This window comes from Oryzias latipes, chromosome 5, assembly GCF_053564925.1.
Source record: "Oryzias latipes strain Hd-rR chromosome 5, Olatipes_Hd-rR_3.1".
NCBI lineage: Eukaryota > Metazoa > Chordata > Actinopteri > Beloniformes > Adrianichthyidae > Oryzias > Oryzias latipes.
The window spans coordinates 3,808,313-3,825,265 of record NC_136241.1 but is presented as its reverse complement, the minus strand read 5'-3'; the positions used below and the strand labels follow the sequence as shown (position 1 = coordinate 3,825,265).

Below are 16,953 nucleotides of genomic sequence, written 5' to 3'. Positions count from 1 at the left end.
TCATTGAAGAAAAAAGGTTCAGAGCACTGTCTAGTGGGTCTAGATGACCCAACTCCCAATGTTAAAGTGCCTAGGATAGCACAAGGGTTACAGGTTTTAAAGGCAGATGCATTTCCCTGAACGTCTTGATCTTTGCCTCGCTGGGATGTAATTCTTCTGGGCTCCCTCCTCCCTCCCTGAGCCGAGACGACCTGATACTCCCCATCACTTCACGTAATGACACAGGACTTTGCACTTCTCTCCTTTCATGAGGAAGTCTGGGCGCGAGCTGCCCAGGAGCCAGGGGGAAATATGAACTGATCTGTGTTTCTTCTGAGGCACATTGAAAACTTGGAAGAAACAGTCAGCTGCTGCACCTTGCAAGGTAAATAAATTGGAGTTTTCACAATGTTTTGGATTGTTTCTTTTCTGTAAATGATATGTGGTTACGCGTCAACAGTTTGAGACTGTCAGTAGCTCCTCTATGCTGTACGAATATTCTGAAAGCAGGTGGACTAATTTTCACAATTTCAAAGCTCGTGCTGTTTAATTGATTATTTTATCCGTTCATTCCATTTATTTATGAAGCTCTTGTCCAAGCAGATCATTTACAGTACTGTGAGAATATTTGAAATCGTAGTCTTTAGAAAACAAAGTGCACTTTGCAGCACATCAGAATATAAACTTTTGTTTCCTGATGAAATGAAAGAAAGGAACACACTTATTTCTTTGAATGATAAATTCTGATTAAAAGCGACTGCATTATTCCTTATGGTGACTTTTTCTTCAACAAGGAGATAAAACACACACCTAGATGAATGATTAGCAGCCTAATTCCAGATGCCTGGCAGGTGAGTCAGAACACCCATGTGACATTTATGGCGTGTGTGTTTGACGTGGTAGGAAAGCCTGCAGGCTGCCGTGGACAGGATGTTCAGGAGCAACAGCCCCTTCAGCTGTGACACCAACAGCCACACAGGATCCATGAGGTCCAAGTAGGTCCTTTTGAGTTTCTCCTGCATGTTTTCATGGAGCCTCTTCACCTCAATACGCTTTCATGAACTCTGCTGTGCTGCTGCTCCTCAGCGGTTATTCCACGATGGATGAGACGTCATCGGAAATTTCAAACCTGTCCAGGCCTAGTGCAAAGTCCATTTACTGTGAGTTACTGCTGCACTGATTAACTCTTACACCAATTATTAATCAATAAAAAAAAAAAACTCTCTTTTTGACCTAACAGTGCAGAGAAGGCATTACGCAGCTGCAGTAACCAAGATGATGGAAAAAAATCAGTATAGGGTGGAGGTACGGCAACCCCTGAACACGAGTATGTGTGCTCCCGGACTCAGAACCCGATCCTCAGCGTGTGTTTGTGGGTCTTTACTGCAGCACCTGTTCACTTGTGATCTGGATGGGAAGGACCTGAGCAACGTCAGAGACTGTGTGGAGCGCCTGAAGCTGCTGGACCAGATGGGCCGAGTGTGGGGTCAGAACATGATGCTGGAGGTGCAGGGGGCAAACCTGCTGCTCAGTGACATTGAAACAAAGGTATACAGCATGTGTGCATCAGCATGTGTGCATCAGCATGTGTGCATCAGCATGTGTGCATCAGTGATGCAGAGGCACGAGTCCCTCACATGACACAGGAAACAAAAAATCAACTAGAATTATGAATGGACGTTTGTTACGATTCCTGGTTTTGTGAGTTTCTTTGTTTTGTGTGTATGGGTGAGTTTCAGCCCCTGCAGAAGTCCTACTTTACCTTTGCTGCCAACTTTCACCCCCTGCAGAGCTGATTTAAAGACCCGCTCCAATGAAAACTGTGTTTTTGGTGTTTATTAAGATGTTCTTCCGGCATTTTTCTGATGATAGAAGACACAAATGAAGAAAATTAAGTTTACAATGGCATTTCTGATTATTTTCTAATCGAAATTGTTGTGAATCCGGAGCAGTGGGCGGGGGTCACCGTGCCAACAGTCCCACCAAGAAACTCAGAGGTGAACTCCTGCCGCTCTGCAGACACTATGTCCTGGAAAACAACACAGATTTTAATCATATTGAAAACCCTTTAAAAAAATCAAAAGATGATCGGAGTGGGACTTTAAGGCTCCAGTAAGAAAAGAGGTTGAATAGGCGGCTGAAGTCCTGGGTGGAATCTGTTCCTCCTGCTGCCTAGAAGCTCGTTGAAGTCTGTTTTTGTCTTTTCTCTGGTGGACTTTCTAGCCCTGCTGTTGAACCCCTCTTACATTTGCTTCTGTGGTTTAGTTCTTGGCCGGTATCCTCTGCTGTTCACTGCTTTTTGAGTGGTTGCTGTGTTTTGGGGTTGTATTTCTGTTAATATTCTGTTGCTGAAAAGCCCAAACATTTATACTAATTAATTCAGACATTGCCCCACTTTTTTGTGTTTTTTTTAGTCTGTTTTGTGATTCCACTAGTCACCCCAAAATTGACTGTACTGCCTATCACTACCTCTTCCCCCTTTTTCTGTGCATCATGATCATAACTTTTTTTTTTGTTTTTTTGGAAGCTTACAAGTGGAATAGAGATAAAATATTGGGATGAACCCATCTAACAATACTTGTGGCGTTCAGTCTAACTTTTCCAAAGCATCTTCAGATTCATCCACATCTTTGTCTCCATGAAATAAAGGTTCATGCACACATGTGTGTGTTTTAGGAGGAGCTGGAGTCCATTTCTCTCAGCCACATCCTGGAGCTGAATGCCGTGTTGAATATTGAAGGGTTCAGCTCCCTCCTCATCATGTCGGTGCAGCTGCACAGAAAACCCACCACCATCTTCATGTTCCAGTGTGAGGAGATCAGGGTGAGGCTGTGCAGCTGTTAGATGTTCTCTGCAGATGCTGGAAATCTGAGGTTTCATCAACTCAACAGAGAACCTGTTTCCTGTTTCCAGGCAGATTACATTGAAAAGGATTTAAAACGAGCTCTGGCAAACAGGTTTGAGGCCTCAGACTTCAGGTACGATTAAAAACACTTTAAACCAAGTTTAAATCTCACCAACCTTTTATTTTTAAACATTCTGTTTTCTTTCTTTTGGAAGCAGCAAAGCAAGAGGGCAGAGACAACGTGGTAAGAACCTCCTCATCTCCTAGATGACCCAACGTTAAAGTGCCTAGGATAGCACAAGGGTTACAGAGGATTTGCTCTCACAGAAACTACTGTAGGTGCATCACATGTTTAGCTTTGGAACAAAGGTCGCCGAAAAAAGAAGCTGCAAACATACAAAACTGCACTCCTCACCCACTTTATTAGGTACACCTTTCTTGCTCTGGGTTTGACCCCTTTGACCTTCAGAACTGCTTTAATCCTTTGTAGAGTAGATTCAACAAGGTTCTGGAAACATTCCTCAGAGAGTTTGGTCCATAATGTCATGACAGCATCACACAGTTGCTGCAGATTTGTCAGCTGCACATCCATGATGCTGATCTCCCGTTCCATCACATTCCAAAGGTTCTGTATTGGGTTGAGATCTGGTGACTGTGGAGGCCATTTGAGTCCAGAGAACTCATAGTCATGTTCTAGAAACCAGTCTGAGATGATTCCAGCTTTATGACATGGTTCCTTATCCTACTGGAAGTAGCATCAGAAGATGGAACACTGTGGTCAGAAAGGGATGCACATGGTCAGCAACAATAGTCAGGTAGGCTGTGGTGTTGGAACCATGCTCAGCTGGAACAAAGGGGCCCAAAGTGAACCGAGAAAATATTCCCACACCATGACACCACCACCACCAGCCTGAACTGTTGTTCTGCTGCTGCAGTCCATCTGCCTCCAGGTTGGACATGTTGTGCGCTCAGAGATGCTCTTCTGCAGACCTCAGTTGGAACCAGTGGTTCTTTGAGTTCCTGTTGTCTTTCTATCAGCTGGAACCAGTCTTGCCATTCTCCTCTGACCTCTGGCATCAAGAAGGCATTTCTGCTCACATAACTGCTGCTCATTGGAAATTTTGGTTGGTTGTGAGTGAAAATCCAAGTAGATCAGCAGTTTCTGAAATCCTCAGAGCAGCATGTCTAGCACCAACAACCACGTCACATTCAAAGTCACTAAAAATCACCTTTCTTCTCCATTCTGTTGCTTCCCCTTTCAGTCTGGACCATGTCCACATGCCTAAATGCACCGAGCTGCTGCCATGTGATCGGCTGATTAGAAATGTAACGAGCAGATGGACAGGTGTGCCTAAAAAAGTGGCCAGTGTGTGTGCATCTGATTTTAGACGTGGGTGGCAGAACGAACAGAACTGCAAAACTGCAAGGTTTCTGCTCTGTGGAACTGATCTGTCTGGAAATATTTTCATTCAGCTAATAACTAAAAATAAAAAGTTACATTGTTAAATGAAACCATCCCCTTTTTATCACCGTGTCAAGAAAATGGCGAACTTGATGAGTCGAAAGTGGCTGGACCTCCTGAAGATTATGAGGAAAAAGAACCTGCGCCTCGAAAGCCTCCCAGCAGTCCGCCTCCTCCTAAAGCGTACACAGAACTCCAGAGGAAAGTGGTGCGTTCCCTTCATGTATTTACACCTAAATAATCCATCCAGCCGTCTGCAGAGCCGGCAAACCTGAATAATCACATTCAGAGTTGATTGAAATGTTCATAATTTTCAGAATTTTGAGAAAGAAAGAACATTCTTGTTTGAAAACCAGATTGGTTCTGTGTCTCTGCAGGATATTTTAAATCATATATTAAATGATGTAGAGGTCTTCATCGGGCGAATAGCAGCTGCTGGTGCCAAAAATCTAAAGAAAAATAAGAAAAAGAAAAAAGGTAATTCATCTGCATCTATAATTTGCATCATCATCCATGTGAAACAGTTAAGAGCAGGTTTTCTGTTGTGTGTTCCAGCTGTAAAAGGAATGCCGTCTACAGAGGAGTTTGCAGCATGTCTCCAGAAAATCAAATATGGTTTTAACCTCCTGGTTTGTGTCTTCTCACACGCCTGCATGGCTCCATCAGACCAAACCTCTCAGGCAGTAATGATGGGTTGTCTTTGACAGGGGGAACTCAACGGGCTGATCAAAGATCCCAGTGCTGCTGATTTTGTGCACTCCCTATTCTCTACATTAAAATTTGTGAGTTTTCTTAATTCAATTTTCCTTTTGAGTCATTTCGTATTATTTAAGAATGGTTTCAAACCCCAGAGTTATTTAGATTAAAGACCCACTTCAATGAAGAATGGTGGATGTAACCCTTGTGCTATCCTAGGCACTTTAACGTTGGGAGTTGGGTCATCTAGACCCACTAGACAGAGCTCTGAACCTTTTTTCTTCAATGATTTGTGATCTTCACTGGTGTCCATGGATTACATGAAATCTTTCCACCTTTATCCACCTTTGTCATGGTAGGGAGAACACGTCAATGTAGGGGTGGGGTTATCTAAGATAGAACAAGGGTTAACATGTTCTTGTGGCATTTCTCTCATGATGGAGGACATTTCTAAAGAATATAAAGCTCAAAACTGCATTCCTGAATGTTTCTCTGTGTCCCTCTTTGACATTGTGTTGTTTAAGTCTGACGAACTGTGAATCCCTGCTTTTCTAACCCTTGTGCTATCCTATGACCCCCCCCCCCCTACATTGACGTGTTCTCCCTACCATGACAAAGGTGGATAAAGGTGGAAAGATTTCATGTAATCCATGGACACCAGTGAAGATCACAAATCATTGAAGAAAAAAGGTTCAGAGCACTGTCTAGTGGGTCTAGATGACCCAACTCCCAATGTTAAAGTGCCTAGGATAGCACAAGGGTTAATTCTTGTGGAAAATGTTCATTAAGGCCAATAAATGGAAAATCCAGTGTTTGCACACAAACCACAGCTTGGTTGCTGTTTGCAAATCATTTTGTGGAAATGAAGTTGATTTGTTTAAAGAAAATATCAGTGCAGAGAGTAACCTGTTCCGTTTGAGTGAAGGTTGGCAACTTTTCCTGTCCATGAGATGTTCTAGTTGCTGAGACTTCAGGCTCGACCTGGACTAGAACCAGCCACTTGACAGATGTGAGAATTGCTTGTTCCTCTTAGGTGGTACCTCACTGTGCTGAAAATCTGCCTCAGACCATCATCGCGCCTCTCTTCACGCCTCAGTGTATCCGCTTCATGAGTGAAGAAGCGACACCAGAGGAGGACCAGCTGTGGCAGTCTCTGGGAGACCCCTGGAACATCCCAAGGTGCAAAAAATCCAAACTCTGTCACTGCTGTGAGAAATTCCGTACCGAGTCAGGAATGTTTTTGACCAAATCACCAGCACTCAGTGGCCAGAAGATGATGAGGACATTCCAACATACACTCTGGAGTTCTATGATGGCTGGCAGCCTCCTGAGGTCACGGCAGCATCAGAACCTGAAAGCAGACAGGAGAGTCCAGAACCTTCACCGAGTCTCAAACCCTCACATCAAACAAGCAGCAAAAATGAGCAGGTCGCCCTTCATCTTTGGGCTCCAGCTACTTGTTCGGAAACAGAACCACCGTGATGACTTTTGTTTCATTTGCAGATTCCCAGAGACCAGAAGCAGCAGCCGCAGCCGCAGTCGCAGTCGCAGCCACAGTCGCAGCCACGGCCACAGTCGCAGCAACAGCCCCGGCAGCAGCCACAGCCGCAGCCGCCTCCGCAAAGACCTCGGTGCGCTCAGACACACACTTCACTCTAAAAGAACAACCAAAAATACCTGAATCCAAACCGTTTGTGTTTTTCAGTCCAGTTCAGACAAAGATTTGTGACCTGCGTGTCAAGGTTGATTTCATTTCAAGAAACTCCAGAGAGCTCACTGTCAGAAGAGGAGAAATGGTTGAGGCAAATATCTGTTTCTATCCGCTCTGGAGTCACAAGAAACCAAAGCAGCTCGGCTATTACGAAGACCTCAACTCCTTGATCTCCTTTGTTTTCAGCTGCTGGACAAGTCAAAGCAGTGGTGGAAGGTGAGGAACAGTAGAGGGGAGGAAGGTTATGTTCCCAACAATGTCCTGGAGGATGAAGATGAGCAACCCTATGAGGTATTCACTGCCCAGCTGACTGAGAGGATGAGGAATGCTGAAGTATGAAAGGTAAAAAGATGCCCCGCTTTTACAGCAGGCTTTGGTGTCTCCTGTGCTAACAAAGAAGTCCAAACCAGCGGAGGTAAAAGCCTGGCTCGAAGACAAGGGCTTCAGCCCAATGTGAGTACTCAGAGATTTGAACTTCTATGTAACAAGGCCTCGCTAAAATGTCCGTTTCAACAGCTTTATTTGTAGTAGGCGTGCGCTGTAAGCGGGTTTCACAATCCCTGCCTTTTTGGTGTGGGTTTTCCAGACATATTTAAAGTCTTGAAGATCACTAAAGTCTGAGTAGTTGTCTCATACCTAGGTGTGTGACATTGGTTCTTCGCATTTGACCCATCCTCTGGGAGAGCGGTGAGCTGCAGACACAGCCGCTGCGCTTGGGAACCATTTGGTGCTTTAACCCCCCCAATCCGACCCCTTAAAGGGGGTAATGGTTTATACAGTATTAGCACTTTAGTACCTTCTTAAGACGCCCAAAGCGCTTTAGTCACAGTCCCATTCACACTGATGGCGGCTCTGCAGCCGAACACTGCCGCCAACCCAAAACCACCAGGAGCAACATGGGGCCCAGTGCCGTGCCCAAGGACACTTCAAATCCAAACCTGTGAATTTTCCAATCAGACACCAACCAAACTACCTCTGCACCACAGTTGCCGTCCTAAATGTTGATTAGGGAGGCAATGGGTTCTATTTTTAGACACTTTGCTGTGACTCGCCTGTGGATTTGAACTCACACTTCCGGTCTCAGGGTGGACACTCTACCACAAGGCCGCTGAGTTGGTTTTTGTGTTCCTTCATCTCCCAGCTGCCTCACCACTGTGTTCACTGTGGGAACATGGAGCATCCTGACGGCCACTCTGACAGCTTTTCATTCAGACCTCCTGCCTTTAGTTTGATCCTTTGGTTTTTGTGGATGGAAATGAGGAGGAGCACAGCTCGAGTCCTTTATGTTTATGGAGCAACATTCATGCCACCACGTTGCAAACAAAACTTTCTAAGCTGCAAATGAAAATATTAAATATTTGCTTTCAAATTTCTTTTTTTGCTTCCAAAAACTTTTCCCCCCCAATTTTTTCTTTTTTTCAATTTCTTCAATTTTGCGTCTGATGGCAGCTTTGTCACGGTAAACTGAAACTTATGTGAGCAAAATCAAAGATAGGGAAAAAAGCGAGATGAGACACAATGCATAGAAAAACATTTGTCACATAGATGTCATATTTTCATTTGCAATGTATAAAGTTTTGAGTGCAATGTTGTGGCATAAATATCACTCCATACAAGTTTGTTTCCAGCCTTGAGTATTTGTTGAGCACTTCTAAAAAATGTCATTTCCACCCGTTTGATTCGATGCATGACCCCAGAGGTGATGCGGTTTTCTTTGAAGGCATCGGTTGTGCGTCCTTCCCCTTGACAGGAAGGCTAAAAAGTGCTGAATGAAATACAAATGTATCCCTGAGGTGACTCAAACAGCCAGATACTTCCGTGTTGTTGAAGAGGTGTGATGTCATCTGTCGGGCAAACAGAAAACAAATTCTGGTCCGAAGTCTCCGAAGGCTGATTTAGAAAGTTTCCTTTGAAAAGCAAAGTTTCCCATGAAGTAACAGCGGCGCTCCCTGCAGCACCGTGCGCTGTCTGGGCGTGCTCAGCGGCTCCATGCTGCTGGGGATGAGTCGGGAGGAGCTGAAGACGGTTTGTCAGGAGGAGGGAGGACGGGTCTTCTTCCAGCTGCAAGCAGTGCGCTCAGCTTTGGCTGTGAGTGACACACCGCTTACTTCTGTTTCATCTGGAGATGAAATGATTTCATCCTGATTTATCTTTGTTTTTTAGAATAACATTTAGACGGACGGATGGAGGCTGCAGGAGATGTGAAAGTGGGATTGGCACGGCACTTCAAGAAAAACATATTTATATTTTCTAAACTAAAAATGTCACCAAATACATCTAAGTAGTTGGTTGGATCTTTAAAAAATGTTTCCTGTCTCGTCAGTGTACATAAATCAGAGCATCAAAATACCTCAAATTGCAGTTGAACTCATTTCTGCAACACACATTCAGATTGTTGTGTGTAACATGTTAATAAAAACCTTCTGACACACGTTTAGTTAATTCTCATGCTTTATTTCAAAGAAAACCCTCCTGGTGAAAAAGTACCAACAGTTTGGAGAAAACAAAGAGTCTTCAGGAAACAGAGAGAGGAAGGTTGTGTGGCAATAAAAAGGACATTTGTGCATAAAATGATCTAAAAGTGTCTGAAATGGAGCTCAGTGATTTTGTGTTTTGCCTCATTGGTTCTACGGTGCTTCAGTAAAAGTCACTTAATGCAGAATGTTGGAATCTCTCTGTTCAGAACGCACTCCTGTCTGCTACCAGAACAGTGAACAAAGCTGCTGTTTTGTTTGTGGGAATAAAAATGGCTGACTTTGATCTCAAATGACCAAACGGTTCAAACTTGAGAGTCCAGATTTACAGAAATAAAACGTCCAACGAGATGCAAGTGCAACTCTGAACCAGGGTCAAAGGAAAGTCGGAACATTTGTGAGGAAGGACGAATCGTGTGGCAGACGAGAAGAAAAAGCAGAAACCAGCTGGACGGGTTCACAGAATCAACACTTCTGATCACACCGATCAAACGACTGCAGCAAAGATTTCAACAAACTGTTCAGCAGGTGAATGTAAAACTTCAGGGAGGAATTGAATCTGTAAAATCTACAAACAAAGCGAGACAATAAATCACAGATTAGAAAATAAAGCTGAAAAGTTTCAAAAGAATACAAGTGAACACAGCAAAGCTGGAAAATGAGAATCTTTGTTTACGTTTGCCGGTTGCTAAGCAGCGACTTTGCCTCATCCATCATGGCTTTTCTCTAACATTTCATTTCAGGAACAGCTACGACAGCAACATCCAGACTGTGCTTAAAACAACAACAACAGACTTGACACCTACTGTTGGTTCTAACTACAGGATTCATTTCTTATAAAGTGTCTAATTTCACCATCAACGGCATCTTTCGCACAGAGCTCATTCAAATTCCGTAAACCACTGCCGCTCAGGCTGCAGAGAAACAAACGATCGACACATCCTAGCGGCTCTGCACCAGCCACGCACACAAACACGGCCTACATCCATAGTGGTCAAGTCTTGCTACTGATGTCGCTCTCTTTAGAGAATCTGGAGGTCAACGGTTGATGGGAGGCCGGACGGCGTCCAGCGGCGGGTGTGGGGGAGTGTGTGACGCAACACTGTTTGGGTAGAGAATGCATCAACAGAACTGGACAGCAGAATTTTGTGGCCAGTTGAAAGCGCTCCGAACGATTACGCGGCGTCACGCCAATGGCCGGCTGGTAGCAAGTCCGTCTGCTTCTGTGCAGGAGGGGGGGGGGGGGGGGGGGGGCATGCGTGGCTGAAGAGCTGAAACTGAAAAAGGCACTGGGAAGTCTTGGTGCTGCATGCAAAAGAGGCTGGAATCAGAAGGTGCTTCGCCGCCAGCTCCACCAACACTCATTTGTGCTCTAAATACACACACACACACACACACACACACACACACACACATAGCCACTACAACATATCACCACATCTGCATGAGTTTCTGGATACGTTCTGTGCGCAGAAGGAATGATTGCAGGCAGACACTTGACATTTCCTCCTTTCTTCAAGGCCGTTGGGTTCCTCATGCTACTTGATGATCTACGGTCTTTAGAAGGCTTAAAGTAGAATCATAAAGGTGTGCGGCTCGGCGCGTGAAAGAGAGCGAACACTCAGGCTCTGTGTCGGGCTACGATTTAGCGCTGCAGCATTCGGACGGGTCAAACCCACGAGTGGCGTGATTGTTGTGCGAGTGCGGCCGAGGTCCGGCCGCCACCCCCAGCGTGCTGTTGCAGTTTCTGTGTGTCCAAGGCAGTCGGCTATATGTTGTGCAAATGCAGCAAGCGTGAATATATATGCGACCGCACGGTGGAAGTTCAGCTCTAACTGGTACGATGTCAGGCATGCCGGTGCATCCGTGCGTCACAGCAAACACGACGGGGATCATCCAGGAGCAGACCAACGCATGCAATGTCCGTCCTGATGACCCCCACATTAAGTTGATCCCAGCAAACCTTCATCAGTCATTTTCACAGGGGGCCACATCTAAGTGGCTCTCCTGGCGCCCCACAGAGACGGCAGGAAAACATCAAATCAAAGGAAAAGGGAATTCATTTAGATGATTCTCATTCCACATGTCATACAGGGAACTTAAGACCATGTTAGATCAAAAGGTGAAGAAAAAAAAAAAAGATGTCTTTTTGACAATTCTGAAGAACGCCGCCCCTCAGTACGAGGCAGCAGCGTAACCTTGGCTTTCTCAAGCAGGAAGCTGTTTTCGGCCTCATGGTGGGGTGATGGGGCGTCAGCGCCGGCCGGAGACGGGACCCATGGTCAAGGAGTCGTCCTCATCGTTGGAGTCCAGCTCTGTGCGCACGGCCTGAGTGATGAGATGCAGCTCCTCCGTCAGCGTCTCGCTGCGATACGCCACGCGGATGTCAGGAACGTTGGTGCGGCGGATGTCGTTGCTCAACGGACCTTCCTTGTAGTAGTTTGGGCCGAGCCAGTAGCTCTTAGCCTGAAATTGGAAGAAGGTCATTGGCTTCACATTCCACGCCCTGAACTGCAAGGACCAGATTGTTTTCACAATTCGTCTTCCTTACTGCGTCCTATAGAACATTCTATAGCTCCCATCTAGTTTTGATTCAATTACAGGAGCACCTTGAAGGCTCTCGTCAGGCCGACAGGATCTAAAAGCTGTGAACCATCTTACCCTGTGTGAGAATCCACTCATGAGGACGCTGTTTCTTGCCAGCTCACACATATCACATGAACTCAGTTTCCACACTTGAGCTGCGATGCTGTATTCTTCCATCAGAGGTTCCTGGGTGGAAACAAAGGCACTAATGAGAACCTTGTGTGCACAGAAACAACAGCAGAGGTTCTGCTGCTCATCTGCGAGTGCACCCACTTTGGTGAAGTGGAACTGGAGAGGGTCGTCGGTGGACAGGGAGATCATGAGGCCCCTGGACAGATACTCTGGCAGTGGGTTGCGGTGGTAGCTGAGGAACAGACTGTTGTTGCTCAGCGGCGACATGGCGATGCCAACCTGGGCCAAGTAGTACAGATACTGGAGTACCGGAGCCTGAATGCATCACAAAGGAGAAAGAACACACGGCCACAGCTGATAACAGCAGCTTTGAATGGGTTACTGTCAGCTCTGATAGGCTTTACATTGATGTAATCCCATGTTTTATCAGCTACCTGCCAGCGTGTACTGAGAGTCAATCCTGACATAACACTAAGAAGTTTTCTGTATCCTGCAAACATGTTAATGGTCTCCAACCTTTTTCAGGCTGAGGGTCAGTTTAATGTTTAATTTCTTTTTTTTTAGCTACCAGTTTCTCTTAAACTTTGAGGGTAAAGTCTATCTTCTCCTCTGTAAAATATCTGCAGCTGCTTTAAAATGCATTTTTATAATAATCGAAGAAGAAAAAATTCAAAGTTGCAGCTGTTTTTTCTAAAGGTTGTAATGGTTTCCATGAAAAATGACTTAATTTGTTGAAAATTTGCCCACTTTGTTGTTTTTCCCTCCAGTTTATTCAAATTCAATTTCATGTAAACCTCACAAAAGCCAAATAAAATTGTGTCCTTTCTAAATAGTCTTTTATTTTCACATTTTTTTTATGTTTGTACAAAAGCAGCTGTAATTTTAAAACAAATCTATAATCACAGCGTGCGACAAAAAGAACAACATTATATTCATGTTTAATTGTAACAACACAAAACATGAACATGCTGAACATTTATTAGATTTTCTTTCGGTTAAATAAAAAACGTAACAAAACCAAAAGGTTTGATTTCTTTTTGGGCGATTCAGTTATTTCATTTTAGTTGAATGTGTCTGTTGGAGACTTCACCTCAATGCTGCTTCTTTGATTTTCTTATTATACTTATATTTAAAATTAACTTTAAGTTTTTCAAAAGTGAAAGTCAAGTCTGAAACAGAATTTGTCCTTTAATCCAGACATTGTTAGAAAGCTGCTGTTTCTGTTATAAAGATGACTTGGACCAAATCATTGAATCTGCTTTTTATTTTATTTTAAGAAAATGAAACAAACCTTTTTTCTTGAATCCGTTTTATACATTTATCTCATTCCTTGAAAGTACCAAAAATAACTGAATACAACTCTGCGAAAATGGATTTAATTAGTTAAACATAAATAAGTTTTAACATTTATAACTTTCAATACTTTTACAATGGATGTGTAAAACGTTTAGCAGCAGGATGAACTATTGTTTTATTTATGGTAGAATAAATTGTTCTAAATGAAGACCAGAAGAATACTAATGGAAAGGCAGTAATCTATTACAGGGTCCCTATTATGATTTACACAAGTTCAATTTAAGGATTTAAAGACCAAGTCAAAGAAAATGAAACAAACAGGCAGAGTCTGCCGCTGCTTGCTCTACTGATGCGATTCAACCGGCTTGATCTCCAAGTTTAGATGTCTTTCAGTAAAGCGTGCAGTTTGTTTCAAAGGGATTCCCACTAACTGCTTTGAAGTCCTCCTTGTTTTCAACCCATTTCTCCATGAATCTGCACTTTCCTGCACCAATGAGCTTTAGCTAAATAGCTAACAGAGGTTAAACGATTTACGACCACAGAGAATCCTGGGAAAAAATGTTTCATCTGTGACAGGAAGTCCCATCGCATTGACAAGGCCTATTCACCTGAATTTAAGACACTTAAATGCTTTATACGTCTTTATTTGAGTAAAATTGAATTGAAGACCTTTTAAGGATCTACAGCCCTCCTGTACTGAATCTTAGCAACAACAACGCAGACTTTCTTAGACTCTATCAGCATTTATCATCATCAATACAGAGAGAAATCTAAGAAAATGGAGGTTTAAATCTAAATTGAGAAACAATGTTACATCTTGTCTACAGTTTTTTTATCTAGTCTTCTTTATTTCGTGGAAATATTTGACATGTATGGGATGTCATCAGTTAGCGGGGTAAGAGATTCATCTCTAAAAACAAATCCAACAACATAATAACCAAACGCATCTTTCATCTCAGGAGCAGATCCAAACCTCTCTACAGTCTCTACAGGACTCCAGCATAATGGAGGAGAACGTGTCGTGTTCTGACCTTTCGGAGCAGCAGTCCGTGGGAGATGTTCTCCGATAACATGAAACCTGACACCAGGTGGTGGATGGGGCCCGCTTCTCCACAGTGAGGTCGCAGCACAAACGTGTGGAGGCCTCGCTGCCTGCATCAGACGAGAAACCCGTGAATGTCACGCTCAGGTTTGTGTCATCTAAATATCTGCAGCCCGTCAAAACGTTCATTCACCCAGGAAATATCTAAGTTGTAGACCCTTATTTTAGGTGGTCTACAGCTAAAATAGTGTGGACCACCATTTTAGTGGTGGTCCACACTATTTTAGTGTAGAAAATGCACCTAAAATAGTCTACCACTATTTTAGTGGTCTACAACTCTACAACTTGGATGTTTCCTTTGTGCCCCCCCCCCCCACACACACACACAGACAGCCCATGTAAGGACCTGTAAGGACAGTCGTGACTAAAGCATAGGCTGTCTTACTTTTATGTTTTACATTGTACAGTACAAAAACCATGGAATGTGAGTGTTAAGATGATAAATGTCTGTACCTTCTGAGCTGGTTCAGAACAGTCATGTTGGCGTAGGTGTAGTACAGGTAGTAGGAGTACGGCGGATTGTCCTCTGTAGTCCAGTCAGCAGGCAAGGGACTGTCGAGGTTGAAAATGTGATGCTCGGGTTTGGACTCATCGTCGACGCTGTCGAAGCCCACCACCTACAGACAGAGTGACACCCTGACGGCAGGCCGATGGGGATAACCTGGGTTTTGGGAAGTCACACTCACGTGTTCCAGGAAGAGGTGCAGCTCAGGATGACTGCAGGGATTGATGGTGGCTTCAAAGAGAGGCATGAAAATGTTCTCCAGCATCTCCTGGAAATTAGCCAGCTGCTTCTTTGTCTGATACACATCACTAGCGAGAGGGTCAGAGAACAGGAGCTGTGGTCACAGATGTATTTATCTCATGTTTTTAATGATTTTTACATAGAAACACTTTGATTTGAGCGCCGGAAAACTCCAACTACAGTGTAATGTGACTTTATTGCCTCCTTCCTTTATCGTCAAAGAAAACCCATCTATGCTTGGCTAAAATAAGCTCAGCTTATATAAATACTTAAACAAAACACTTTTGAACTAGAGATGGGCCGATATTTTTTTCCGGTGGATACGATAACTGGTATTTCCCCTGCAACTGTGGCCGATGTCTGATATTTGCCGATGCCTAAGTGTCTGGAATAACACAACGTTTACATTTCCTTTGGTTTTTTTTATTAGAAATGCACAACTTTTCTTTTGCTATTCCATCAGATTGTACTTGACTTTTTGAACATACAGAAAGTAAGTATCACTTTAAAGCTTTGAAAATATATCTGAAACCATTTAGACCATTTATTGACTATTGGACATAACTGTAAACCATAAGCTTCCTATGGTTTTCTATTAGGAAAAAAATGTAATAAAAACAATAATGATAATGGATTACATTTATCTGTTCTTTTTCTTATTGTTCAAAGTTCTAACATTGTGTCCATTATTCATTCACTCCTCATTCATTCTTGATGATGGTAGCTACTAATGTAGCCTCAGCTGTCCTGGGGCAGACTGACAGACTGCCAGTTCACGCCTACGGCCCCTCTGACCATCACCGGGACATTCATACACATTCACACACCAGTGGAGCGGCACTGGAGGCAGGGAGGGTGAAGCGTCTTGCCAATGGACACAACAACAGTTGACTGGGGGGAGTGGGGAACCGACCCTTGGTCATTGGACGACCTGCTCATCCCCCTGTTTAACTGCTGCCAAATATACCTGAAAACAGTTGAATACTGACTATGACTGAAAACATAAGCTTCTCAGTGCACCCAGTGGTTCTATTAGAAACAAATATACATTAAAAAATAAAGTGCATCTGAAAACAGTCAGAACAATATTGGTTGATTTTATAATATCAGACCGAAAAACTAAAATTATGCAAACGTCGGCCGGTACCGCCACCGAGTTTACATAAAAAACCAGAGCGTTTTCTCTTCTCAAAAGCACCTGAAACAAAAATATAGGGCACTCACAAGAGACGAGGCACCTGGATGAGCCAGCGCACATTATCAGAGTACACCCTGTGAGTGACCGCCCACTGAGCCAGCCGGTCCCACTCGTCACGGGAGCGGCCGTAGATGGACAGACGCAGCTCAGAGTTTTGGTATTTGCTCTCCTCCAGGTCAGACATGACCTCCTGGAAAAAACATTCAGCTCAGTGTAAAAGAATCATGTTGATGAGCGTCAGAGTTTATAGAGTCTATTATGCATACCTTTACTATGTGTGCAAAGTATTTTCCTTCAATGTAGTTGTCCGTCTTAATGAAGATCTCTCTGAGGATGGATTCTCCGATAGGGTTGTACTTGGAATTGAACTTATCAAATCGATGAAATGTGTTTCGGTCCTAAAGAAAGGCCGGGGTTATTTTTAAGATCTCTACCAGTTACTCATGTTCTCTCTAAAAGACATCAGCACTCACCGCATGCATGTCGAGTGTGTCCACGCTCAGGTCGTAGGCCGTCAGGTTCATGCTCTCAAAAACATCCTTGAGGGTCTGCTCACGGCCGCACTCCACATGAACGATCTCTCCTTGGTATTTCTTCATGGCCCTCTTGATGAAGCGCAGCAGATGCTTCTGGTTCATGCAGGATGACGCGTGAATGTGTGTGTCCACCTGCAGCACAGCGGAACAGATACGCAGTAAACTTAACCCACCTTTGTCAAAGAGGTTTC

General features: G+C 43.9%; 2 protein-coding genes across 12 annotated transcripts in view; one reads left to right on the top strand and one right to left on the bottom strand.

The window, feature by feature from the left end:
- Window positions 1–203: 203 nt before the first annotated feature.
- On the top strand, window positions 204–9,124 carry eps8l3a (EPS8 signaling adaptor L3a). 3 transcript variants are annotated; one of them, XM_011474634.4, is made up of 20 exons: window positions 204–364; window positions 883–974; window positions 1,066–1,139; window positions 1,220–1,284; window positions 1,369–1,527; window positions 2,656–2,802; window positions 2,893–2,957; window positions 3,043–3,068; window positions 4,364–4,494; window positions 4,664–4,763; window positions 4,842–4,915; window positions 4,994–5,068; window positions 6,016–6,161; window positions 6,239–6,410; window positions 6,486–6,613; window positions 6,688–6,784; window positions 6,880–6,984; window positions 7,061–7,146; window positions 8,649–8,781; window positions 8,857–9,124. In XM_011474634.4, exons 2-20 carry the CDS (start codon window positions 910–912, stop codon window positions 8,866–8,868), a joined length of 1,860 nt encoding a protein of 619 aa, XP_011472936.1. In that variant the 5' UTR covers window positions 204–364; window positions 883–909; the 3' UTR covers window positions 8,869–9,124. The 3 variants fall into 3 exon arrangements, with proteins under 3 accessions (XP_011472936.1, XP_011472935.1, XP_078802982.1); XM_011474633.3 differs by having other exon boundaries at window positions 3,040–3,068; XM_078946856.1 differs by having other exon boundaries at window positions 232–364; window positions 774–974.
- Window positions 9,125–9,126: 2 nt separating this feature from the next.
- ampd2a (adenosine monophosphate deaminase 2a) overlaps window positions 9,127–16,953 on the bottom strand; it is a 34,724-nt gene continuing 26,897 nt past the window's right edge. For all 9 annotated transcript variants that reach the window (XM_011474629.4, XM_011474630.4, XM_004068541.5 and 6 more), the window contains 9 exons: window positions 16,700–16,894; window positions 16,493–16,624; window positions 16,253–16,416; window positions 14,970–15,096; window positions 14,737–14,900; window positions 14,213–14,333; window positions 12,027–12,200; window positions 11,829–11,939; window positions 9,127–11,633 (listed from right to left, as the gene is read on the bottom strand). In XM_011474629.4, coding sequence (XP_011472931.1) covers window positions 11,421–11,633; window positions 11,829–11,939; window positions 12,027–12,200; window positions 14,213–14,333; window positions 14,737–14,900; window positions 14,970–15,096; window positions 16,253–16,416; window positions 16,493–16,624; window positions 16,700–16,894 — 1,401 coding nt within the window. In that variant the 3' untranslated portion in view covers window positions 9,127–11,420. The remainder of the gene's footprint in view (window positions 11,634–11,828; window positions 11,940–12,026; window positions 12,201–14,212; window positions 14,334–14,736; window positions 14,901–14,969; window positions 15,097–16,252; window positions 16,417–16,492; window positions 16,625–16,699; window positions 16,895–16,953) is intronic.

Coding starts and splice junctions, on each gene's coding strand:
- eps8l3a (XM_011474633.3), top strand. CDS start 910: ATGTTCAGGAGCAACAGCCCCTTCAGCTGTGACACCAACAGCCACACA. Junction 2,958..3,039: donor TTTGAGGCCTCAGACTTCAG/GTACGATTAAAA, acceptor TTCTTTTGGAAG/CAGCAAAGCAAGAGGGCAGA. Junction 7,147..8,648: donor GACAAGGGCTTCAGCCCAAT/GTGAGTACTCAG, acceptor CGCTCCCTGCAG/CACCGTGCGCTGTCTGGGCG.